Source organism: Uloborus diversus, chromosome 5 (genome assembly GCF_026930045.1).
Source record: "Uloborus diversus isolate 005 chromosome 5, Udiv.v.3.1, whole genome shotgun sequence".
In the NCBI taxonomy this organism is placed as follows: Eukaryota; Metazoa; Arthropoda; class Arachnida; order Araneae; family Uloboridae; genus Uloborus; species Uloborus diversus.
This window is the reverse complement of record NC_072735.1, coordinates 9,725,767-9,752,361: the sequence shown is the minus strand read 5'-3', so window position 1 is coordinate 9,752,361 and position 26,595 is coordinate 9,725,767. Positions and strand designations below refer to the sequence as shown.

General features: G+C 34.9%; 1 protein-coding gene across 2 annotated transcripts; it reads left to right on the top strand.

Moving 5' to 3' along the window:
- Positions 1–26,595, top strand: LOC129221896 (glutathione S-transferase 1-like). 2 transcript variants are annotated; one of them, XM_054856269.1, is made up of 6 exons: positions 1–42; positions 1,903–2,109; positions 11,020–11,078; positions 12,983–13,124; positions 20,777–20,941; positions 23,089–26,595. In XM_054856269.1, exons 2-6 carry the CDS (start codon positions 1,969–1,971, stop codon positions 23,272–23,274), a joined length of 693 nt encoding a protein of 230 aa, XP_054712244.1. In that variant the 5' UTR covers positions 1–42; positions 1,903–1,968; the 3' UTR covers positions 23,275–26,595. The 2 variants fall into 2 exon arrangements, with proteins under 2 accessions (XP_054712244.1, XP_054712243.1); XM_054856268.1 differs by having other exon boundaries at positions 24–42; positions 1,879–2,109.

Genomic DNA, 26,595 nt, shown 5'->3' with positions numbered 1-26,595 from the left:
GCGCTCCAAACACTGAGGAAAGCGACAGCATTGAAAACCGAGGTAACATGTTATTTGTTTATTTTCTGATATTCACACAAAATCTGATTTCTAAAATAACATTTCATTCTTTTTATGTGAAAAAAGGGAAAGAAATTCTTTTTAGAAATGAATTAGTGTCGTGTATTTTGGAACATGAGTTAAAAATGCGTTTTTTAAATTTCTTTACAAATTAAAAGTATTCAGACTCTGAGAACCTTCCCTCAATTTGTCCTCTCCAAATAACCTACATTTTTGCTACCACTAGTCCGAAATTTATACTTCAATTTAAATAACAGATTTTTTAAAAAATATTAAGCACTTTTTATAATGTACTCAAAAGGACAAAATAATTTTTCTGCGTCAGAAAGGACAATTTAAGAATTCCTGTAGTTTCCGAAAATTCCAAAAAAATGACACCACAAACGAAGAAAAGTGCGGCTCAAGTCATTAAGTGAATTTATTATCATTACCTAGCTTTCAATCATAACTTTGAGTGTTGAAACATGCATATTTTTCTTATTGGGAAAGTTTGGTTTGAAATGACTAGAATCGCACTTTTCTTCATTTGTGGTGTCATTTTCTTGGAATTTTCGAAAACTACAGGAATTCTTAAATTCTCCTTTCTGACCCAGAAAAGTTATTTTGTCCTTTTGAGTGCATTATGAAAAGTGCTTGGTATTTTTTAAAAAATTCTGTTATTTTATTCTTTTTAGTGTAAAACTATTTCAGAAAGAGATTAATTTTACCTTCACGAAACTTCACCTTATTTTTTAACCCTCGACCCACAAAGGAAGGGGCTCCTCATATTTGCGTGGAAAAATAAATATTAATCATTTGGGAGATATAACCATCCAATGTTTAAATTAATTAATTAATTAACAAAAACGTTTCCGATTTGATCCATCGCGCTTCGAGACCATGCTTGCCACAACTTAATTACACACAAAAAATTTGATCAAAACGTCCGCACAGAAAATTTTTATATATTAAGATAGTTAAAACTTCAGAGCGAAACACGAAAGAGAAAAATTGCAAGAAATTAAACAAAATGTAGTATTAATAAGGATGCTTACTTGTGAAATGTTATAGCTAATCCTTTTACATATTTTTCTTTGCGAGGAAAAGCACACCAATAGTGAACCATTTTTCTTGCACTTGGGTGTTCTGAATAAGAAATTAAACTTAACGCTTGGGAAGCATGATTTGGTAACGATATGGAAGACGTCGTCTGCTACTATCAACGCCCGCCGTTGCTAATATACACACCAGTTACATGGTTTGGTTTGTGAGCAGCAAAAGGGTTGCCATAGCTCGGTCTACTCTTATTATTAGTCTATGATATTTTTCTTATAATTCTGACCCCTCCTCATGCTTGACGAGTTAAGTCACCGGATTGAGTTCAGCCTTGTCACAACAAAGCCTTTCCCTGCATGTCAAACTCTACCAAATCATATTATCAAATTATCATGCCATGACGCGAGTTTCATTCTTGAAACACTTGGGTTACTCGATCATCGGCTATTATTTATATGAGAATACTCTAAATTGGAAAATAAAATAAAGTAAACATAAAAGGGGGGGGGGAGGCAAATTGCAGCTATTGTATTACAGTTATAGTAAGGTTATTGTAACTGAAAGTGCTTTTATTGGTATGTCAAGGAGTTAAGGTGGCACTACCTATACTTTAACCAAATTAAATATTAATTCATCAATAGCAAATTCTCACATTCAAGCTATCTTCGGATGATATTTTACGCAGGGGGTGCATTGATTATATCTTTTTAGGAGGAGATATCTATTCATCTCAAAGAGATAACGTAAATCAGTTGAACTTTAATCTTATTCTTATCTTAATAGAACACCGAAAGGATTTTCTTTCAGTCATTTGCTGTTTTGACGCCTGAAATTGTAAGAGGGGTTGAAGTGTTCAAGTTGACAAACTTAACAATGACAATCGATGTATATCAGCTACCGGTCAGTGGACCTTGCCGTGCTGTGTTGTCAACAGCGAATTATTTGGGAATAACAGTGAACAAGATTCAACCAGATTTTTTGGCCGGAGCAGTAATGAAACCTGAATTTCTAAAAGTAAGTGAATTCATCATTTATGAGCAGTACCACTGAAAGGCTTCATTTTTGAAAAAACAAATTCATACGGATTTACTGATCAATAACAGGTTTACTTAACAGATCTTTAATTTAAGACATAAGAAGAAACGTCTCTTATTGAAGGTCGTTCACGAAAGTTTTTCGTGCAATGTTTCGTTTCACCAACTCTTTTGGTTTCTCATTCTTGTAAGATTTATCACATTTGCACAAATGAAAAACTCAAATTTCATTTGCTGGTTTTTGCTGTTAACTATAAGAAAATTGTTTAAATTACGGTTTTGACATAAAAATATCGTACGTTTTGAAATGACGATATTAGTCAATAGTCTGACCGTCGAAAAGCCAAATACACTACCGTGAAGCTGTTATAAATTTTTATTTATGTAAGATAAACAATGATAGTTGATTTTTGCAAAAAAAAAAAAAAACTTATTGTAGCTTTATTTTCTGTATTGTGTGTTATGTACATGCATATTGAAAACCATTCTATTTGATTAAATGGCATTATGTTTTCCTGAACGGTATTTTCGTGGTTATTTTCGAAAATCCGAACTATTTGAAAGTCTAAACTACCTATGGTCCTAATCAGTTCAGATTTTTGACGTTCTATTCTATTGCTATTACAATTAATTTTGAATAAAAGGCTTCTGACTCATTCAGAAACAAAATTTGAACAACCTTGAGAAGAAGTTGTTTGAAATGGATTTTGGAGGACTCTTGTAGCGTAGCAATAATTAGTTATGCCATATAGTACGAAAAACTTTCTGATAAGTAACCCTAACCCAAGTGTCACTGACCGATCGGAATAAATCTCTCTCTATGTCTATCGATAGAACTTTAAAAATATTGAACCCGCATTTTTTTAATCGGAAATAAAAACCTTTAACGGAGTTATATTCACCCCTAAATATTACGTCATTGGAATATTAGAGAGTGCAATACTTGATATTAAATTTCAATATTGAAAAATTCAAGTAAGGTAAACGCACCAGTTGTGGCCACAGTTAAGCATATTTTGCGTCTTTTTTAAACTGTGGATCTACAATATTAATTCCAATTTTAAAACTCAATGAGCGTATTTTATAGTCGAACTATTCCTTAATCGTCCCATTTTTTAAAAATGCCAGAATTTCATTTTTTTAAATCCATTTTTTCCAAACTTCAAATTTGATTCATTAGTGGCCACTCCAAAACCTGAAATTTTCAGTAGTGGCCACATGAATGAGTCAGTAGTGGCCATCTGACATCCTTTCCCTAGAATTTACATTACTTACTTTAAATTCAAATAACTGATGAATAAAATTGATTCAGTGTAATAGTTACATTAAGTACTACCAATATATTAATCACATTTTTATTGTACATTTCTTTTTTCAAAGTACATAAGTACTTAGGTTAAAATAAAAAGTTTTTAGTAGAAAATTTGTATTTTTTTTTTTTTTTTTTGTACGCTAATGTAAAAAATAAAGTAAAAGAAAATGTATGTACTTATTATAAGTATTATACATATAAACTTTGGTAAATATAAAATGAAAAATCACTATCACTTCAAAATCTTTCATAACAAAATAGTAAGGTAAGCACACCATTCAATGTAATTCTAGGACATTTTGTTTCCTACAACTTACCATGGCGCATCAATGAATATAGAAAATTGGTTGCGTAAGTTTTCAATACTACTAAAGGCAGGGTGTCCGCGCACCTGGAAAGTCATGGTATGATAAAAAATGGTCAAGGAAAGTCATGATTCTCGGCAACATAAAATGCTCAAAAATCATGGAAATTGACAATTGAGGCAGTGAATGCAAGTGGCAAAATTAAAAATTTGGAGATAACCAGTACACATGGTAGGTGAACCTCTCCTCTATCTTGGGGCAAGGGATGATACTATTAGCCCTGGGAGTTGCTGCTATACAGCATGATTTAGAAAAAAAATCAATGAAAGCCTACCTAGGATGTCATCTTTAAACGCGTTTTACTCAAAACTTGAAAATGTCCACTTACATCCCTTTGCTTCTCACTGCCTCAATTGATCATGGATTTTGAGTTCCAGAACATGCATATTTATTGAATTGTGCAGATTAGATTAAAAATACGCATCTTGGCCATTTTTTACGCTATTACACGTCAATCTGGATTTTTCACACATTTCGAAATCCGATTGCATCCGCTTCTTTAATACTCTCTCGTTTTTCTTTTCTATGTGAATTTACCATTTGGACATTTATAATTATGTATTTAAAATTATTTTTAACCCTCCTGTTGTTGTCTTATTCCTACTGATCTAGCCGCAAGGCTAGACCCAGGTCCACGAGTCCAAAAACCTTCAAAAAGTCAAACACCAGAGGAGGACTAAAATAAATGTCCTCCCTGATAAGGCCTCCGTAGTTCAACAGATGTTCTGGAGAGGCCTGTTGTAAGTTGCATTTGGGACACATCAAATATAATTTTTGCCCCTTATCAAAAGAAAGGCTCTTGATATGACCACATGCAAGTCTACTAATAGCAGACTGGGTAGCTCTATCCACCTTGATGTTAAAAGCTCCACCCGGAGCCTGCCTAGTACACCATGAGTGAGTCGGAGGGGTCTTCCACAGGTGCTGATTTGAGTTTTTTTTAATTTTGGAGCAGATCTCTGTGAAGGTCAAAGTACTACTTGTCACTGGCATTCCAGAGGCACCTTCTTTGGCCAAAGTATCTGCAATTTCATTGCCATATACACTGATGAGCCAAAACATTATGACCACCCAGTCAATAACGCGTTGTGCCACCTTTGGCCTGCAAAACAGCTGCGACTCGCCTTGGCATGGATGCCACAAGCCCTTGATAGACGTCTGGAGATAGATTGTACCAAATGTTAATGCAGCGGTCACGCAAAGTTGATATATCTTGACATGGTGGTGTTTCAGCTCTGAGCTGCCTTTCCATGAAATCCCAAATGTGCTCTATAGGACTAAAATCCGGTGAATTTCGTAGCCGAGGCATTGATTGAAATTCTTCATCATGTTGCTGGAACCACTCCAGCACAATTTTAGCCTTGTGACATAGAGCATTGTCCTGCTGGAAGATGCCATTTCCAGTAGGGAAGACCGACACCATGTACGGGTGCACCTGATCTGCCACGATGTTCAGATAATCCACAGCCTTCATGGTATGTTCTACCACAACTAAGGGTCCCAGAGCCTGCCAAGAAAAAGTCCCCCAAATCACAATACCGCCACCACCAGCCTGTTTACGACCAACGGTACAAGACGGGAGCAACTGTTCACCTGTAAGACGGCAAACCCTGACACGACCATCGACGTGATGAACAAGAAATCGCGATTCGTCGGACCAGACAACTCTCTTCCAGTCATCCAAGGACCAGTCTCGGTGTTCTCGGGCCCACTGCAGGCGTAGTTGGCGATGACGATTGGTCAATAGAGGCATATGAGTGGGACGTCTGCTGCGCAGTCCCATATCCAACAGTGTCCGCTGAACTGTGTGTTTGGAAACACTTTCACTCGCACCTGCATTGTATTGAGCTGTTAGTTGATCAACTGTCTGCCTCCGATTTTGCTTTACCAAGCGGCCTAGTCTCTGAGGTTCCTTATCTTTGACGACGCGTGGCCGTCCAACACCTTTACGCCTACTGTTGGTTTCACCGTCTTTTTTCCACTTTGCATAGGTACTAACAACGACAGATCGTGAACAACCTACCAGTCTTGCAGTTTCTGAGATACTCGTTTTGAGTCTTCGGGCCATCACAATCTGCTTTCTATCAAATTCGTTAAGATTGTTACCCTTTTCCATAACTTGCAAAAGAACGTGCTCGAATGAAGCCTTACCTTCTCCAGCCCCAGTTATATAGCAATCCCACTTCTTCATGTGGTCTCCACGTCCTCCAGACGAGTTCTTTGAAAATGTTAGGGGTGGTCATAATGTTTTGGCTTTTCAGTGTATATCAGTGTGAGATGGGATCATTGAAAGAATATCTTGTGCCGTTGGGTAAGCTCTTTAAGAGAAGAAAGCGTTGAGACAGAGGTCTTATCACCAACTCCTGACCAGTTACTTAAGTGCTGGATGGCACTGCGGCTATCTGATAATATCCATATGTCTGCAGAAGAAGTTACAGGAAGGATGGCTTTAAGATTCACATCAATAGCAATTAGCTCCAATCTGAATACAGAGCAGAAATCAGGATTCTTAATCCTAATTTTATTTGTAAAATCAGGAGCCTTTATCAGGACGCCGCTACCTCAAGAATTTTGTTCATTTCTGCTGCCATCAGTATAAATTTGAATAGCAGATGCTGGAATTCCGTTGATGATCTCAAGAGCGAGTTGGCGTAGATATTCAGACAAGTCTTTGTTTTTATTAACCTGCATTCCAAGTTCGAGTCTAAAGTGGACTCTAGGTAATCCCTCCAGAGGATTAATGATTGACCTTAAGGAGTGCTCTTCAACATCCTGGTTCAAAAGGTTCATCGAGTGAATACGAGAGAAAGGGCTATCTCTCTTTAGTCTCTGCCTATTTGTCCAGTTACAAAAATATGTAGCTGTGCGGTTTGAATCACCATAACTGTAAAGCTTGTGGAAGTATTTTGCAAGTATCGTGCTTCTTCTCAGTCTTAGAAGCTGAATTATGCTTTCGAATAAAACTAGCTCAGTGGGACAGCTATGTCTCATACCAGTGATAATTCGAGCAGCGCTCGACTGAACTCGTTCAAGTTTATCCAGATTAGTAGGAGATGCGCTGAAATAAACTTGAGTTCCATATTCCAAAAAGGTCTGATTAAGAAGGTGTAGGTTAATTTGAGAGTGTTAGAATCTGCACCCCAGTCCCTACCGGTAATATATTTCAATAGGTCCAGTCTCTTCCTGCCTTTATTTACCAGTGAGTCAATATGTTTGTTGCTCGGGATCTCTGGATCAAGAGTGTAACCCAGATACTTAGGGTGTTTTTCGTAAGGTAGGGATTTTCCCTCCATTGTAATTTTGGGTTGATAGTTGTATAGCCGCCTGTTTGTTGTGAAGAAACTGGTGACTGACTTTGATACATTAAAACTCAGCTTGTGATCCTCAGCATAAATCAGTACCCCAGAGAGTGTATTGTTAATAGTAAACTCAATAAGACCAACATTAGAGTTGGAATGCCAGAGGACAATAATATCGTCAGCGAATACGCCAACCTCACATTCTCTAGTAATGATTTTCTCAATACCTGCAATGTATAGAGAAAAAAGAAGAGAGCTCAGAACAGAACCTTGTGAGACACCTTGATTTAGTTTAAATGTTTTAGATAAAGTGTCCTTAAATCGTACTCTTATCTGCCTATCTTTCATAAAATCAAAGATCCAAGATGTCCTTTATGCCAAAGGTGTTAAAAAGCTTTATGATTTGTTTATTTCTCTAAACTCTATCACAGGCTTTAGACAAGTCAAGAAAAACAGCAATAGTATGGTGTGATGGTTTTAGATTCTGGGAGTCCCGGACTCTCTGTCCAAAGAATAAAACTTGATCCACCGTGGAGTGTCCTTTTCTAAAGCCGTAATGTTGGGAACAGATGGGAACAAGTTGTTTGAGTTAAGATAGTAAGTGATCCTCTCCAGGATAATTTTCTCCATAATTTTTAACCCTCCTTATATCTCTAATTGTGTAGTTGAGGACTTTTAGACTTCTGTTTTGGCCAACGCGAAAATTTTAAGTCATCCGTGTTGATTCAAGAGACTCATAAAAATTATCATTAATTCCCAGCTGCGTCTTAAGTTAATGAAGATTTTAGAAAATAAAATTGGTCTGAAGAATTAATTACGGACGTTTTGGACATCGATAAAATACAAAATATTTAAAATCAGGGAATTTTCAAAGGTAAAATTTTTTTTAAGTCCGTAAATGTTACACATAACTGTGTTTCTACAATATTAATTACGACAATTGAAACTCAATGATCATATTATAGCCCTACTCTTCCTTAATCGTCCCATTTTTTAAAATGCCAGAATGCCAATTTGTTCAATATTTTTCCCAAACCTCAAATTTGATCCATCAGTAGCCATTGTTCGTGAGTCAGTAGTGGCCATATTGTTGTTTAGAAGTGGCCACCGGGTGGCCACTACTAGATCACACAATAATATTATTTCAGAAATGAGGCAGGTTATTATGTAAAGAGATTATAACCTATTGAAAGAAAAAATCAAGTTGATTTATGAGAAACCTTCCTAATTCAGTAGTGACCACTTGGTGACCACTTTTGAATTACCCAACTTTTTTGGTACTAGTAGTGGCCAGATATACGGTCATCCAAGAAAGAAACTATTTCGAGTTGAAAACGTTCCAAGCATGATCTTTCGCATTTCATAACATGGTTATAGCTCTAAAAACATTTTTGTTTTTTGAGCATTGTTCTGTTCATAATACAACACAATGTTTATATACCTCGTTATGGAGAAGCGTTCGAAGACAGCTGAAAAAACATGGACAATCCAGACGACCATACTGAATAGTTGATAACAATTTTCCATGATGCTCTACCTACTCCTCCTTGAACTGCTCACTACAATATAGCCTGAGCTCTACCTCCTGCGAATTTGAATCCATTGGGAGACCTGGAATCCTTACTTTTTAAACATAAACCTTAAAGTGGCCACTACTGAAGCAGTGGCCATTACTGGTGCGTTTACTTTAATTCTTAAAAATTCGAGAAAAAAAAAGTTTTTTTGCAATATGAAAGTTGATGTGTTTTAGGATTTTTCTGAAAAATTCTTTTCCATTCAATCGAAGGGATTCTGAAAGGGTTGATTGCAAGGGATGCTTAATCTAAAAGTTGTATTTTCAGCAAAATCCAAAAACACATCAACCTTAGGTTAATTTCTTATCACAAAGTATTTTTGTTTCGAATTTTTAATCGCTACCTAAAATTTTGTTATAAAAATTTAAAATACTATAAATTTATATATTATACTAGCAAAAATACCCGGCGTTGCCCGGGTCTGTAATAGTTATGAGAAACCATCGTTACTTGCCCTTGTTTTCTGTTTTAAGCGAAAGAATTTAAAACAAACCTTTTTGACGTGATTAAAAATCGAGCTTCTTCCTCACTCATAAAACTAAAATAGCAATAAGTATAAAGAACAAAATAGTATTCATTTAGAAACGAAAGCACGACGTTTAAGCGTATACAAATTTGAAGAATTTCCGAAATATGAAATTAAACTTTACATGTTTAAAAAGATTTATCTGTTAGTACTCTTTTTACATCTAAAACCTTCTCTGTATGGCTATTGATGTACGAACTGTTTTAAAAAATGTAGCCGCCCGTGTTCCCCTTACACTTGCTTTAGTTTTTTTGGGAAATTTCAATTATTGTTGGCACTTGGTGCGGTTTAAAATGTTACCAAATTTGCGAGAATCATTTTGGGACACCTTCGATAATGCACCCCCCTCTTACTAATTTTTATTATACAAATATTGTCGCCAGATGCAGAGATACTTTTGGTCAAAATAAAATGGCGCTATACGGTTTCAACCGAAATGTTTCCAAAATAAGTAGTAAAATTTGGCGATTGTTTGAAATTGTGCAAAAATAAAAATTTATGGAAGTTATTTTGCTCTTTATGGATTTGCCTTATTTAGTTGCTGGATTATTTTACACAGTAAAAAAAGTTTTTAAAAAAGATTCTTCGATTGGCGATATTTTGTTTCATGGTGTAAGCTGAGAAACATTATTACGTAGCCTTTGGCTTCAAAAACAGCGACAGTTGAAAAAACTACCAAATGCATCAGCTACTGAAGCTTTCTGCAAAAATTTTCGCGATATTTCTGCTGATTGATCGGATAGTGAGTAAATGTCCAATCGGCATAAATAATAATAAAAAACCATTAATTACATTTAAGTTCCATTTAAATGGAAAATGATCAGCCAAATCTATTTATTTTTAACCAATCTTGTGGAAAAACGTTACTTTAAGATTTGACTTGAGAAAAGCCTCAAAAAGTCAGACGAAACACAAAAATATTCAACAATACAACAATTCTAGCTATCGACTGGGAGTTGAGATGATACACTAAATAATGAATTGGATTGATAAAAGCCTTCGAACAGGGAACAAAAAAGCTCATTTCTCGTTTTTTATACCACTTAGAAACTTCGAACAGATGCTATCTTCAGCAGAAAAATTAGCGCTTTCGATAGACACATAATGTTAATATGTGCCCGTTTTTTTCCATCCCCATATTGGGGCATTTGTGCGTAATTAGGACTAAATTTGGAATAAAAAAGGAACTATCAATCGGACTTTTTTCGAACTGGTCTATAAACCTTCCCAGTACCAAAATGAGCAAACGGTGAAAGTTTCAGCCAAATCTGCCGGGTAGTTTCTGAGATCTTAGGGAACAAATTTACCAAACTTCATTTTTATATATATAGATATTACTATTCATATACTATATACATTCTCGTAATTTCATACATATTCATATTACATATTCATACATATAGTAAATTCATACATATTCATATACTATATACTATATACATATATATTCATATGCTATAAATTTAAAAAAATAAAATAAAAAAAATAATAATTTTTTATTAAAAAAAATGTATTGCACCCTCTAATATCCCACTAACCTAGCATTTAGGGGTTATTTAAAGTGTTTATTGCCAATAAAGAAAAACTCGGATAGCGGATTCAATATTTTAAAGTGTTCTATCGATGAGCAAAGTTTAATTCCGACCGACGAGTGACATTTGGGTAGGTTTCCTTGTGATTGAGAAATTTTTGCATGCCGATTGAGTGTTTCGAATTCTATTTCTCCAATATTCAATAACATTGATACTTTAACGATGAAATAGACATAGAATTTCATACAGATGAATCTAATTGTATGTTTGATTCAACTCTAGATGAATCCTCAACATACTGTTCCTACCATTGACGACGATGGTTTCTATTTGGCAGAAAGGTAAGATTTAAGTATTCTTTCATTTGTCTTCGTTACAATTGTTGATAGCTGTAACCGAGAACAATGAAAACAAATACTTCCAAATTTAAATGTATTTGCAGTTGTTCCGAATTTAAATGTATTGAGTGTTTGTGGGCTGTCTATATCGAATTTCTTTTTCCTCTTCTCTTTCTATGCTTTGTGCACTTTAATATTTTTGAGCAATTTTATTATTCGTATTATTTTGCGAAACAGTTAAGGAAGGATTTTTTAGGAAATTAGCTGAAATGGACAAAATATAACCATTGAGGAACAATACAAGCTAATTACAAATCACGCCTGCAGTTTTAATTCCTTATTCCTAGGGGACTCCTCCCTCTGATCGCTATCGCTCATCAACTTCCGAAGTTTGCCTTGCTATCTTATTTTGTTCGTGAAGATTTACATCGTGTATTAGGAAGAATAAGATTAAAATACGCGTTACAAATGTAACAAAATGAAAATCAAAATTCTGCCACGATTAGAAGGAAAAAAAAAAAGAACTTTATAAGAAAATACGCTTAGCAAAATTATATTAAAAAAAAAAAAAAAACGCTTCGAACAAATCATCTACCACGAAAACAAAGTAACTTGTACGAAATTTAAAAACTGTAGGTACTAAATGGCTCTTGAGCATAGCAAAACGACTGTTTTATACGTTTGAAATGTCGTGTTCAAATTCGTAGTCTCTTGCAACATTTTGCACTTAAGCTCTGGGCTTGAATTGAGTTTAGTCTAGGACTTTCGCTAAATTAGAAACCCTTATATCTGCCATTCTCATTAATTTAGGAAATTACAACAAGCTTAATCTAGTTTCAGGAAAAAAAGCTCTTTCGAATAACATAGAATGTTTAGGAGTGTGAGACAACTTTCATCCTTTTTAATAGGCAATTTATGTGAAATTTTAGCATAAAAAATTAATTAAAAAACAACTTATTTAAAAGCTTTAAAGAATAAGCTCCGATGTACAAACCCTTAGGGCTCGAAGTAATTTTGTACCAAATTTCAAGGCTGTAGGTACTATGGGGTCTTCTTGACCTGGGCCCGTAATCACAGCGACATCCTTTCATTATATCTTTGACGTTACTTTTTACTTCCTTTTACAAAAAAGGAAGTATTGTATTCGCAAAAAACTTTTCACTCAAAAAATGGCCTTAATTTCTACTTTTCTCCCCCCCCGAATGAATGTTGAGTTTTTTTTTTCGACCCGATCACACGTAGATATATGCGTAGGAACGTACAGACACACGAAATATCCATTTTGACGACCCTCGAGTTAATTACAACGAATTTTCTCGTGACGTCCGTATGTACGTATGTATATGCATATGTGCGTATGTGTGTATGTATCTCGCATAACTCAAAAACGGTATGTCCTAGAAAGTTGAAATTTGGTACGTAGACTCTTAGTGAGGCCTATAGTTGCGCACCTTCAGTTTTGGTTGCACTCGGATGTTCCTAAGGGGGTCTTTTGCTCTTTTTTGGGGGGAAATCATTGTTAATTTCGATGTAAACTCAAGTGGTGTCATAATTTCTCGGACACTTGGCAATACATCGCCAGTCTTTTGGTCGCCAAGTTTTGTCGCCAACTTGGCGACAAATTTGACAATTTTTTTCTTTTTTTTTAAATTTGGCTTCAATTTGTCCACTGTTGGTGATATTTAGAGAGTAAACAATTGAATCACATTAAAATTGCCAATAATGGGGAAATGACATTAAATTGGAGTAAAAGGAAGTCATGTGATCCACACATCAGCTCGTTTGTTTTAACATATTGAGAAACATGCATTTAGATTCTCGGGTGATTTATTAATGAGAATTTTTGTGTAAAGCTAGTTTGAGTCTCGCGTATCTTTTTATTTAACTGATTATTTATATTTCATTAGTCGAGCTATTCAAGCTTATTTGGTGAACAAGTATTCCCCCAATCATCCCATCTACCCTGAAGACTCCCAGAAAAGAGCCACCATTGACCGGATGCTCCACTTCGATATTGGAACTCTGTATAGAGCAGAACTTGATTATCTGGTAAGTGCGATCGATGAATGTGGCATTTTGAAAATTTCATGGATGGATTAAAATTCTCATTAGGGTCAGTTGGGGTAAAAGGGAGCAGAATTTGAATGTTTCAACTTTTGGTCCTCCCCCTTCTTTTAGATGAATTGAGATAATAGATTGCGCACACTGCGTCCAAGTATGGCCCCACTTAATTCTTATAGGCCGTAACCATTGATTGGAGGATACGGGGGGTACCTATCAGCTCCTCATGCGGTCAAAATAGGCGACGTCTAATAAAAAAATAAACAAACTTTGAAACGTTGACATTGATTGGCGGATGCATGAGCAGATCATTTTTGCATCGTTTTAATACAGAAAAGTCAGAAATTGTCAAGGTCCGTTAAACGTCAGCGCCACCATCTAGTGGAGCCATGATCAAAGTCTACACTCCAGAGTTTTGCAAATTTTAGTTGCATGAACAGTTAAAGATTAACAATTGATTAATTGGTAAGCGTAACCACAACAACTAACAATTGATCAATTGTAATTGTGTAAAATTACAATTAACGATTAATTAATTGTTAATTGTAGTTTACTACAGTTAACAATTGATTAATTTTAACTGTAGTTTGCTACAATTAACAATTGTCAATTGTTTTATGAATTTTAATTAAAACTAAAAAAATACTGGTTTTGTATAATATACTGTACAGGCGAGAGGCGACAGGTCTACCTGGGATGTGGACACTGGACGGGTACCATATTATTATCTATTTAAATACACATGTTAGCAACCAATAAAAGATCAATGCTCAACAGTAACTTTATTACGAGCAACTATTTACTGCAGCATGTGACTTTTCTCAAAAAATCTTACGACTTCAGCGAAATTTCCTCAGTAAAGGTATATTTCAATTAAAAATTCAAAAACTATTTTTTTTTCCCTTTTTTTAAAACTAATAGAAGTCTAAATAACATCTGAGAGAAATTTCAGAAATGTATCTTAGTTAGCACATGATTTAAAAAAACAAAAATTTAAACAGAGCGGTCTCTGAGACATCATGTCCCCTGTTATGTCCTTCTTTCTCACCTTCCCTGTTATAAGTTAAACTAAAACAATGATTTACACAAACTTAAAACGCTTAATTAAAACACAAACATATACGTGTGAAAAAAGCTTCCCTAGACAGGACTAGTTCACGCGGTGAGGAAGCAATCAGCACTGAACGAAAAAACGAAATTGAATAATACTTCGAACTCTGTAAACTGCGCTGTACCTATTGATACATTAAGTTAATTGTTAGTTTTAATTGTTTCATAAAACAATTAAAAAAATAATTGTAATTATTTTGATTGTGAGAAACGATTAACGTACATTAATGCAATTAATTTAATTTCAATTAATTTAATTGTAATTAATGCAATTAATTTAATTGCAATTGATTTAATTGCAATTGATGTAATTGCAATTACTTTTTTTAATCAATTAACAAGGGAATTAAAAATAATTGATTAATGCCCAACACTGCTACACTCTCTGAGAGTATGAAACTGGATGTTAAAAATTTTACTTATGAGTTGTTAGCGAATAAACTCATGTTTCCATTTACACTCCAGAGACTAGGGTAAACCAAAACACCCATTTATTTGTCTGTCATATAGCTTGACCACGGAAAGATGGCGGATGAACTGGAACCGGAAGGAAAGAGATTACTTCATTTTGTAATAGCTAGGATTAGCGAGATCACACAAGCAGTAAAACCTTTACTGCTTGCGCGTTCTTTGCTAGGGCGATCTCACTGATCCTACCTATTAAAAAATGAAGTGGTCCGTTTCTGCTACCAGTTCATCCGCCATCTATCCGTGGTCAAGCTATTCCTATTCCTATTCCTATTCAGAGTCACAACTGACTACAACTGTATTTATGTCGAGGACTGCATACTAAGTGCCTTGCCTCCATTATTTTATATACCGATAGATGGCAGCACCATCACCGGATCGAACAGTTAATGAGAATTTAGAACCAGCACAGGAGCTAATAGCTACCTAGTACTAGCACCCCCAGAGGTATCGTTTCACTTGGAGGACATTGAGACCACGAGCATATTTAACGTCACCCAGTCCCCTTTAATGACGACGGTGGGTTTTCGACCATCGAGGTTCGAACCCAGGCCCCTCCGGCCCCGAATCCGACACTCTACCGATCGGGCTACCACGGCCCCATGGTCAAGCTATAATCGTAGTTTATACACAATCAGTTTGGAACATTAGCTCCCCAACCACGGGCTATATCCGACCCGCGAAGCTGATCCGTATGGTCCGTTGTTTTGTTCAATGTTACAAATCGAAAAGCACGATTAGGGACAATGTCACATATTTGGAGCGAAATATTCAAAAATTGGTTTCTGAAAAACATGCATTTAATAAAAATAAGCATCAAGTAATGGTAATAGCAATTATTGGTTTGTAACTTTCTTTCCTCTTTCATATTTGTCCATGTTACTTAGAAAAGAATGAAATATTTTAAGTGTGTTTTGGTCCCGAAAGAATGGTTTCAATATGAGGTGCGGCCCTCGGGCAGAAAAAGGTTACACCAACAATGCTCAATCTGTGCCCCATATGTCACATGCGATCCATTGAAACTCCAAATGTAATCTGAAATCACTTAAAAGAAAAATTAAACAGAAAATCAAATAAAAAATTATTAAATAAAAACAAAAAACCCGACTACGTAAAAACCAAAAAAAAAAACTAAAAAGAAAAATGTATAAGCCCAGTAGTTTAGAATGTATTAAGTACTACTGAATAACTACACCGTTGAAATAGTTTTATAACCGTACACAGATAAGACAAATCATAAATTCAAAAGCAGAATAGAAGGATCTACAGTCGTGGCCCATTCCTTTCTGATTCAAGGAGCCCCGTAAAATTTGAATGGGCCCCGACTGTTGATCCTTCTATTCTGCTTTTGAATTTATGATTTGTCTTATCTTTGTACGGTTATAAAACTATTTCAACGGTGTAGTTATTCAGTAGTACTTAATACATTCTAAACTACTGGGCTTATACATTTTTCTTTTTAGTTTTTTTGGTTTTTACGCAGTCGGGTTTTTTGTTTTTATTTAATATTTTTTTATTTTACACTTTTTAGTTAATTTTCATTGACTTAGTTGTTATGATTATAAGACGGTACATTTCGCAACCTTGTCATTTCATAGAGAGAGTTTGTTTGTATCGTGAGGTTTATTAAGTAACTTGCGGTGGTCTAAACTACTGATAATTAGTCCCTCTAGGGACCTAGCTCAGCTTAAAGCTACATGCGCTTGACCTTCGGCAAAAATGCGCGAACTTATGTCAACCACAGCACAGCTATATAAACAGGCTGTACAATTCATGATGATGCGAAATCGGAAACGCCGTCAGTCAAATCTTTCTCGCAAAACTAAAAAAGCCTCTCAAGAAAGTACACGTCGCGACACTCAGTCCCTTGAATCAAAGCAAAAACAAATGCAACATGTTAGAGATGAAAATCGAATTAGTAGACTTTCTTTCTTTTGATGCTTATTGCACGGGTTTATTTTGATGAGGACTTTTATCTGAGTGTCTTGCCTTCGTTACGCATAATATATTTTTTATTACAGTACAGAATACATATAAAGAACACAGGAAAGAATTTACATCAGAAAGAGGGGAAAGTACATCCGAAGCGAAGGTGTCTTGACCCACCGCCTCAGGTGGGAGAAGCAATCGCTTAGACCACTCAGCCACTGAGACCCCAATTAGTAGACTTAGTAAACAAAAAATTCAGGCAGTGAAAACTACCTGCATTTGTCGCACACCCAGCGTGCGTCGATCCCAAACTGACAAAATGGCAACTGGTTTTTGAAATGGTACTTTTGATTACTGTCATGTGTTTCGTGACACTCCCAAGGTTAAGACAAATCGATTGACGTAAGAATTACCAAAATTGGCCAAGGCGTTTAGCCTGTAGAACGCCACATAGGAACAGACATACATACATAGACTGATAAACACATTACCCTCCTTTGCGTCGCGCACGCGCAGTCGGGTAATTATGCGCTAATATTATGTAAAATATAGGACTCGACCGATGCATCGGCCTGGCCGATGCATCGGCCTGGCCGATGCATCGGAGCCGATGGTTCAACAATTTATCCATCGGCATCGGCATCGGCGGCCGATGCTAACTTGCAGGAAACATCGGCCCATCGGCCTTAAAAAACATCGAAAAGCCGATGGAATTGGCCGATGTTTTCGGAAAAAAAAAAAAAAGCCCTTTGATGTTTTACTTTTTAATGCAAAGTAAAGGGAGTTATTCTTTTCATATAAAATTATTTACTTAAATTTCAGTATGACTTTCTATTTTAGTCCCCTTTGAAAGAGTTTTTAATACTGCATTCAGGTACCAAACAAGTTAATTATTGCTTTGTTTCTTGCAGCTGGATGTACGTATGTATCTCTCATAAGTCATAACTCAAAAATGCTAAGCTGTAGAAGGATAAATTTTCGCATGTGGGTTGTGTGCGTACGTTCCAGTTGTGCACTTCCCTTTTTGTTTTCGATCGGGTATTCTGAAAAGCCTCTTTATTCATTTTTTGTGGCTATTAATTACTTATTTCAATGCAAAACTAATAAAGCGTCTCAGACTGACGATCATTTGGTGATATATTGCCGAATTGGAGACTATGGAAACAAATATGAGATGGCAAAACCGGTTTTTGTGTCATTTTTTTAGATTCCCGTTGAGCCGACGGTAATTTTTAATTTTTCGATATTTGTAATATGAATCACAGTAATGCAGTCTTTTCTGTATCGCTCCGGCGGAGTTACAAGTTTGAGGCCCGTCGAAATACATTATGGGGCCCTATTTCTCTATCACACAAGTTGTAAAACATTTATTATAAGCAGTTTTGTAACTCCTACGGTGCCCCTATGGTTATGGGGCCTCTCGCGCAATTGGAACATTTGCTATATTTTAAATCCGCCACTGCACGTCAAAACAAACTCGGGTGCAAGTTTTGAAAGGGTTTTTCCGTTCAATGTTTATGATTATTTTGAAGTCTTATTTTTTGAATTTCCGAGAACACTTGCGTGCTCCTCCTTCTACTCCCTCAATTTCTGAAATTAAACTCTAGTTGTACTTCTGAGTTGTTTAAAACTAACACCATTCATAAAATTAGAGATTTTAAAAAAAAAACTTTATCTATTGTTTACAAGGAATTTAGAGCATTAATGTAAGAAATTGTTTAAAGACGTTTTGAATGGTGACATAATTCGGAAATCGAAGGGACTATTTAACTTTTTCTTCGGAAGTGCTGAAATAGATTCAGAAACTCTTCCGAGGCGTTGGTTTTAGCGGTTCTTTACTAAAAAATTTAGGCCGAGGTTGGAGCCGAAGTGTGAATTACTCCAAAACCAGAGAGTAACCCCTTCCCTAACCCTCTCTCGAGGTTTCAAGCATTTCTTAAATATTAAGCAATTATTTATTTTAGTCAAGAAATGTCATTTTGCATATTTCTCATAGTTGTTTCACCTATATTTCGTAATGCGCCATCTTTTTTGCATCATTAATAGCGATCGATTTTTTTTTGTTGTAAGTAACTATTTTTATGTATTTATATAAAATCAATGAATAAGTTATTTTCGTTTTTTATAGAAAAGTTTCAAGGATTTTCTTTTATGCAATTTTTTAAATTTCAGAAAATTATTGTTAAATTGAAAAATTTAATTTGAACTTATTTGTAAAGCTTCATAAAAGATTAAACAATCAAATTTTCAATATTATGTGTGCAAACATCAGATCAAGTAGTATATGTATTCAGTTATTAACTTGGTGTAAATATTGAGTTTGTTTATTGTAGCTGCGTTTTAAAAACATCGCTCTTTTCATGGCTGTTTTTTTCAGCAAAATTTATGTCACTGTTATGGCTTTTATGAAAAATGAAAACTTTTCTATTCATAAATTTTAAATAAGTATAAAAATATTCCTATTATGATTAAATATTGAACTTTATCTGTTACTTTTTTTGTTTAATTTGATGAGTAAAAAATGTCTACGTGCAATCTTTCCACTTTAATTGCGTAACTTGTTAACGGTTTCATAGTTTTATTCTTACTTTTTTTAATGATTAATCAACATAATTTAATATTTTTTAACTATGTTTAATGTACCTAAATCCATACATTAGTACAATATTACTGAAATCATAGTAAATATTCAATTAAAAAACAAACAAACAAATCAATTGGTTATTAAACAATCTCTTTGTTTTTCTTCCTTTTTTTTCTTTCTTTTTTTTTAGCTGTTGTTCTTTCTCTTTCATCATACAGCAGTAAAAAAGGAGAAGCATAGCTACACTCCATAAAGTATAAAGATTGTACGTAGTACGATCCAAAAGTTCGAGGACAAGCTGTATAAAACCTTACCCAGAATAGTTCACATTACCGAAGCACATCCACCTTCAAAAGGTTACCTTGAGGGACTATGTACTTCTGCCAGTGTTCATATAACTTTTGAAGCACTCCTGGAAGCCATTTTTCGATGAGCCTTCTATAATGCAGCTTTATCTTCTCCTGACGGAAGAAAGCGGCGTCCATGCAAATGTTTTTTTGCTGGGAACAGGTAAAAGTCACACGGAGCTGAGTCCGACGAAACGTTATTTGTTTGTCATATCAGAGTATTGACCAATCGAACCGTGCATCCCTCAACATGAAAGTCGCCTTCTTCCCCACGATGAAGTTAAAGCAGCAGCGCAAGAAGCCTTACAGGAGGTTGCGAAAAATGTCTTTCAGGAGTGCTTCTAAAAGCTATACGAACGTTGGCAGAAGTGCATAGTCGTTCGAGGCGACTATTTTGTAGATAGATGTGCTTCGGTAATGTGAACTATTCAGGGCAAGGTTTTATACAACTTGTCCTCGAACTTTTAGATCATACTACGTACGTATGAGTTTTCAACTTACTATTTCATAACGTTTTTGAGTGACACAAGTTTACGCACATGAAGAGATCACAAGAGAATTTGCGATAATTAACTGAGGAGGCATTCAAAATGGATATTTCGGTCATCTGTATGTTCTTAAGTACATATGCATATACAGATGTGCCGAAAAATCTTGTGAAGATTAAATTTGGTGATCGTAAAACAGAAATTTAGGCCAAAATCTGATTTTTTTTTTTGTGATTGCAATTCCTTATTCGTAGAAAGGAAATAAAGTGATATGAATCAAAGATCCTTTAAATCCCTGATAATTTTATTAATTTATTTCTGTTTGATTTTTTTTTTGGCCATCGGCCAACGGCATCGGCCATCGGCCATCGGCAATCGGCCATTTGGAGGAAAACTATCGGCCATCGGCCATCGACCATCCTTGAACAATCGGCCAACAATTGGCATCGGCCCATCGGCCAAAAAATGCCATCGGTCGAGCCCTAGTAAAATACACACAAAAGAGTAACATCAAAATTTTACGTTTGAAAAAAAAAAACCGCACACACATAAGGAAGAATGAAAAACTTAAGTTGTTTCCATTTATCCTAGAGTACAGTACTTACGGGATAAATGGAAATACCTCGGTTGCATGATGTGGAAAGAGGTTATAACTAATTTCTGATGGTGCAAATATTTCCCCCCTTGTTTTATAAACAATGAGTTTTCATTTAGATCCCTCAAGTGTACACAGGGGCAGCGCCAGATCCCGAGAAACTACAAAAGTTCAAAGATGCATTGAGCATATTTGAAGAATTATTAAGCAGAACAGCTTATGCGGCAGGAGATCACATTACATTGGCAGACATTTCTATGATTTCTAACCTGACGTCCACAGAGGTATGTTTTCTCTTAAAATAATTAGCCAAATTCCCTCTTTCCAGCAATTCTCCTGCAATTATTTAACAATTTTAATTACGTTGCTTTTGCATTCACGATGTCACTGTTATGTATTGGCTAGTGATATACCGGCACACCAAATGCCGGTATTTCGAGCCGGTATTAATTGTTTAGCTGTTAAGCTGTTCTCAGCATATGTGCTTTTTTACATAATTGAAGAGCAATTCTGGAAAAAAAAAAAAAAAAAAAAAAACGGAGATCAGACTAACAAGGAAGCATTATTACGCCTAAATACAGAGAGAATTTTGAATTTCAGTTGTTCATACCTTTCGCTTTGAAGTTATTGCTTGAAATTAAATCATGTAATATGAAATATAATTTTCAATGACACGCTAAGGAACTAAACTGCTCCCCCCCCCTCCCCATGGCACACCCTATATCTTGCTGTAGTTGACAATCGAATTTTTGCTCAGTTCTTACGTTTTTCAATTCTCTTCTTGAGAAGATAGAGCACATTTAGTAACACGCTAAAGTTTTACCACAGTCATATACAGTCGGACCTCCATATATCGAAGTAACAAATTGCCGGAAAAAAATTCGATATATAGAAATTTCGATACATAGAAACAATCTTATTTTATCATAAAAAATCGCCTAAAACATTAAAATTAAAGCTAATTTTCGTGCATGAAACCCAATTTCTAGTTTATACAAGCATCGGATTAAACAAAAGTTAATAACTGAAAAATTTACAGAAATTACATTTTTGTGCCTTCATACATCCTCATTCTTCGGCAGTTCAACTTGATTCGCAACATGAGGGGATTTTCGTTTTGACAATGTAATCGAGAGAAAAGTAAAAAATCAATCTATTTAACTTGAACGATTTTTATTGAAGCTAAAAAGACTAGGAATAATAATCAACAGAACAAAAAGGATAACTTGAAACTGATTTTACAGTGTTACTGGTTACAACTAAGATTTGAAATAAACTTGAGGGAATTTAAGAACGACCTATCTACACACCCCTCAAACCCAGATTTCTTATGAGTTTCTTAGCAACCTTTAGTAAACATAATTTTCTCCCCTAACCTTCATTTTTCATGAGACAAACAGTCTAAAGTGGGGAAAAAAAAATCTACGAATGTCTTGAAAATTTTTTCGATATATAGAGATTTTTTTCGATAGATAGAAACAATTTTTCTATGTAATGAACATTGAAATTTGCTGGGATTTCGATATATAGAAAATTTCGATATGTGGAAGTTCGATATATGGAGGCTCGACTGTAAATACAGTAGAACCTCACTTAAGGGACACCTCTATTTAAGGGACATTTTCTCTGGTCCCAGTCCCTTTGAATAGGGACCTCCATGTATTTGCCTCTAATTAAGGGACACTCTATTTAAGGGACAGTCACAGAGAAAAAAAATGACCAAAAATTATGTATAAGTGCATAAAAAAAGGGAATTTACTCGAGTCAGGTATACCTTTTCCTCTAAAAATTAATTGAGGAGAGTTTAACATTAACATATAACACATATGTTCAAGAAACAAGCATATAATGTAAAAGTCTTGCAGAAAGTTACATGCATGATTTGCCCACCCTGATAATTAATCAAGTAGGCTCAAGGACAAGGAAGAAGGCAAAGAAACTAACTACCTTTTTATATAAAAATTGAAATGTGAACACTAATTGTAATTCACGATGTTTTGCATTGTAAATTTCATGACATGAACAAAATTCATGCTATGAATTACTTCAAAATAATTGCTTCATGCGGCAAAGCTTTGCACTTACCAAACATTTGACTTAAATAAAATTAATAAAGTAATAAAAACTTTAAAAAATCATTAAGTGTGAATCTTATTTAGTTGTGTGAAAAATGTATAGTATTTAATCTTAAATGTTAATAGTTTGTTAAAAAAATATATATATACTGAGTTCACGCATTGCAGGAATAAACTAAAATATACCCCCGAATAAGGGACACCTCTATTTAAGGGACATAATGTCTGGTCCCATTAGTGTCCCTTATTGAGAGGTTCTACTGTAGATTCATTGTATGATTTTATTTGATGCTTAATGCATCACATTTTTACGGTAATATTGTTTCTATGTGAGCTAACTACCTAAATTTTTACAGGTAATAGATTTTGATTTTAGTGAGTTCCCTAAAGTGTCATCATGGATGCAGAAAATGAAAGGGGAACTTCCAGACTATCACGAGACACACGATGTACCCATTCAAGAACTGAAAGAGCGTCTGAAAGCGAAGGATTTGAACGTAGAAGAAATGTTGAAACGCGTGAAAGGAGAAAAAAAGGATTAATTGAGATCTACTGAAGAATATTGAGTCGAAAACATAAGGGGAAGCTTACTTCTTACTCACCTATGCCCATGAACGCCAGAATGAAAAAAAGAAAAAAAAATCATGCTTCTGAAATATGAGCACTTACATATCTCTTTCTATCTGGCCACATTTCCAAATGACACAGAAAGCTATGGTGGCTGTCCTTTTTGATGTCACATTTCTTTTCAAATGTTTTACCCCCCCCCCTTATTATCAGACTTTACGCCTAACGCCCCGCCCCCCACCCCATTGTCACACATCATGCTATTTTCCAAACATATCGCACCCCGGCAAGGAAAGTGACAACTCAAAATTTGGAAAAGAGTCTAAATTTTATGCTCTTTCATGCTTCAAAACTCGCACTAAGTTAGCTTACCTAGCTGGTTTAAGAAGTATGAATTTATTATCTTGAAACACAAAAATTAATCAGTAAACATTGCAATATAATGATATCGTTTCCAAAATTTTAAAAGTATTTTTTTCTGAAAGAGCATGATTAAAAACATAGGATCTGACCATTTTTTGAATAATTTATTTAAGTTTAATATTTTTAAAAAATTACTTAAATCGGAACGCTTTCATTGTTTACACTTCTCTCGTGTGACATCACAAATGATGAAATGCCATTCAATGTTGCCATTCACAGAACAAAATATTTAGTTCGCATCTTTACTCACGTTTATTGGCAACGATGTGGTTGATGGCAAGCGTAGAGCGCAATTTTAATTCGCTGCTTGATTATCATAACGTGGAAACGTAGTAGAAAAATGCGCCAAATTGCATCATTTGTGACGTCATAAAGACCACGCCTTGTTTGAAAAATCAGACATTTTAAAAAATTAATTTAAAAAAAAAACTGTTGGGAAAATCAAAGTATTTTCTGGGTCCATGTAATTATTTTGTCCATTCTATCCATTTCAATGACTAAAAGTAGTACTTTTGACTGAAGGAAACCACCCCATTCTTTTGCGCGTATTGTAATACTACAAAATCGCCCGTCAAGATATGACGACGGGTGAAAATTGCTTCTGCATTTGAACGAAGAAATTGCATGTTTGGTGATATTTTGATAGTTGAAATTTTAACCCTAACTCCAGTGGATGAACACTAAACTCCAGTAGATAGCGTTCATTGCTGACCACTTTTTCACTTTTTCTTTCCCCCCTAAATGACAGTCTTACCAGTAAAAGAATTAAGTGACCGGATCCAGTTCAGCCTTATCACAAGAAAGCTTTTCCCCTCTGCATGTCAAAAATTACCAAAATATATATTATCAAATTATTATGCCGTGGCGCAAATTTCATTGTTGAAGACGTCAGGAGCTCTTGGTAAAACCTTGATCTTCTCCAATGCTGTTTTTTTTTTTTTTTTTTTCAGTTGAGTCATTTTCTTATTTTTTTTGCCGAGGTGCGATATTTTCATTAAATAAACGTGTAATGTCAAATTTACGCCTTCCCTTTCCCTTGTCATAAACTGCCGCCCCCCAAGTGTGACATCATTTTTGGACGGCCCCATATTTACAGGGGCCGCTTTTTGCCAGCAGGGATAAACGAGGTCCAGTATGGGAGAACATGTAAATTTCTGAAATGATTTGAAATTCCAGGTTACAAGTGCTTTTTGAACTCATTTTACGTGTCTGAAACCTATATCCTAGCGATTTATTTTCGTTAGGATAAGAAATATAAGTTTGATGAAGACGATAATAACTTAATAGCCTCTTCTTCTGCACCCGATCTTGCTCGTTGATGGGGACGATTGAATGTAAGAACGCTATTTATATTCTCCATTTTTTTCCTGTCACATTTTAAATTTACTAACAGTCTAATAAGTTCTACAGGAATAAAAATATGATAAATCTTTCAACAGTTTTGCTGATGATGGGATGCTAACGGGCACAAACACACATTGCAATACTGTTTGACCACGGATTGTATGTAATTTGGCAATCTTCCAAGTAAGGACGACTCCATCTGAATGAATCTAGCAGGGGATAAGGGAAATTAGCGATGGGATATTGATACACGCGGTTTATAATGTCACTAGTGCCTTATTCATTTATTGCATTCTCTAAAACAAAATGAGGGGAATCAAAAGTAGTTGCTATGGGCACACACAAAAAAAATAAATAAATAAATAAATAAATAAATGTTTTAATTTTGTTCGGGGATGTAAAAGCGAAATGGTAAGTTCAAAACTATGTTGTGAATAAATAGATCAACAAATTTTTGTATTGAGAATATTGATTGAATATACTTTAGATTTTAAAAATGAAGCCGTGAGCAAATTTTTAATTTTTACATAACTGGGACTAAATAATAGAGAGGCAAAAGTGTGCATCTGTAACAAACCAGCTAACGCCCCTGTAAAATAATGGACACATCCATTTCCGCCTATAAACCGGATATTAACCTTTCCATATAACCGATGGTCAGATAGTGACTAAACTAAGAAGGCAATTAAGGAAAATGAACACAGAAATGCTATACAAAAACCTTTGAATTAATCTAGTCTTTTTTTTTTCTTTTTTAGCTTCAAACCATTTATTTTGAAAAGTACTATCAAAAATAGTTTGTGTTATCTGATTAGAAAAGATTATGTTGCGATAGGAATATATTTTTTAAAAATTACTTTAAATTTATTGTCTGATTTTTTATCGCTTTATTTTAGTTTCGTGTATGTTTTCTCTGCATCAATAGAGGCTTTGTAAAGTAAACCCATTTACAGATTTCAATGCGGGGGTTTTAGTATATAGCTGAATAAATTTAACTCCTTGTGTGTGCAGGGCCTGATCACGTAAAAAAACTCAGGAAACTAGAGCTTCCCCTCAAAATTAACAGGGGGGACTAAAAACGACTTAAAAGTTTCAGTTTCTGCTTTTGAATGTATTTTTAAAAGTATTCAAACATTAGAGCTCGTTAAATAAAAATTCTGGAAGAATTTTAAAAAGCGAGGACACAGTTCATAAAATGTGGTTGTACGATGCTTGTCCGTTCAATTTAGGTAAAATTTAAACTGTTACCGAGAACATCTTATTTAAAAATAATTCTTCCTTTACTTACATTATGTACAAATGCCGCTTCTTGGCCAGCAAACAACTGAAGAGAATATAATGGAAGCTTTGATTGAATATAATGCATTAAATTAAGGTTGTTAATACAAAATCATAGTCCTTGGACGTTATAAAGAGTAAATGAAAGGGTTACTTTCCGGTGGTTCCAGTCCGTGGTATGAAGAATAGGAACTGTTGAGGTTGACTTTTCCCGAACTAAAATAGAAGGGCCGGTTCTCATCCAGCGACCT

Excerpts from the sequence above, each read along its gene's own strand:
- LOC129221896 (XM_054856269.1), top strand. The coding sequence starts at position 1,969 with ATGACAATCGATGTATATCAGCTACCGGTCAGTGGACCTTGCCGTGCT. Across the intron at positions 2,110-11,019 it reads TGAAACCTGAATTTCTAAAA|ATGAATCCTCAACATACTGT; the intron begins GTAAGTGAATTC and ends ATTCAACTCTAG. Across the intron at positions 11,079-12,982 it reads GGTTTCTATTTGGCAGAAAG|TCGAGCTATTCAAGCTTATT; the intron begins GTAAGATTTAAG and ends ATATTTCATTAG.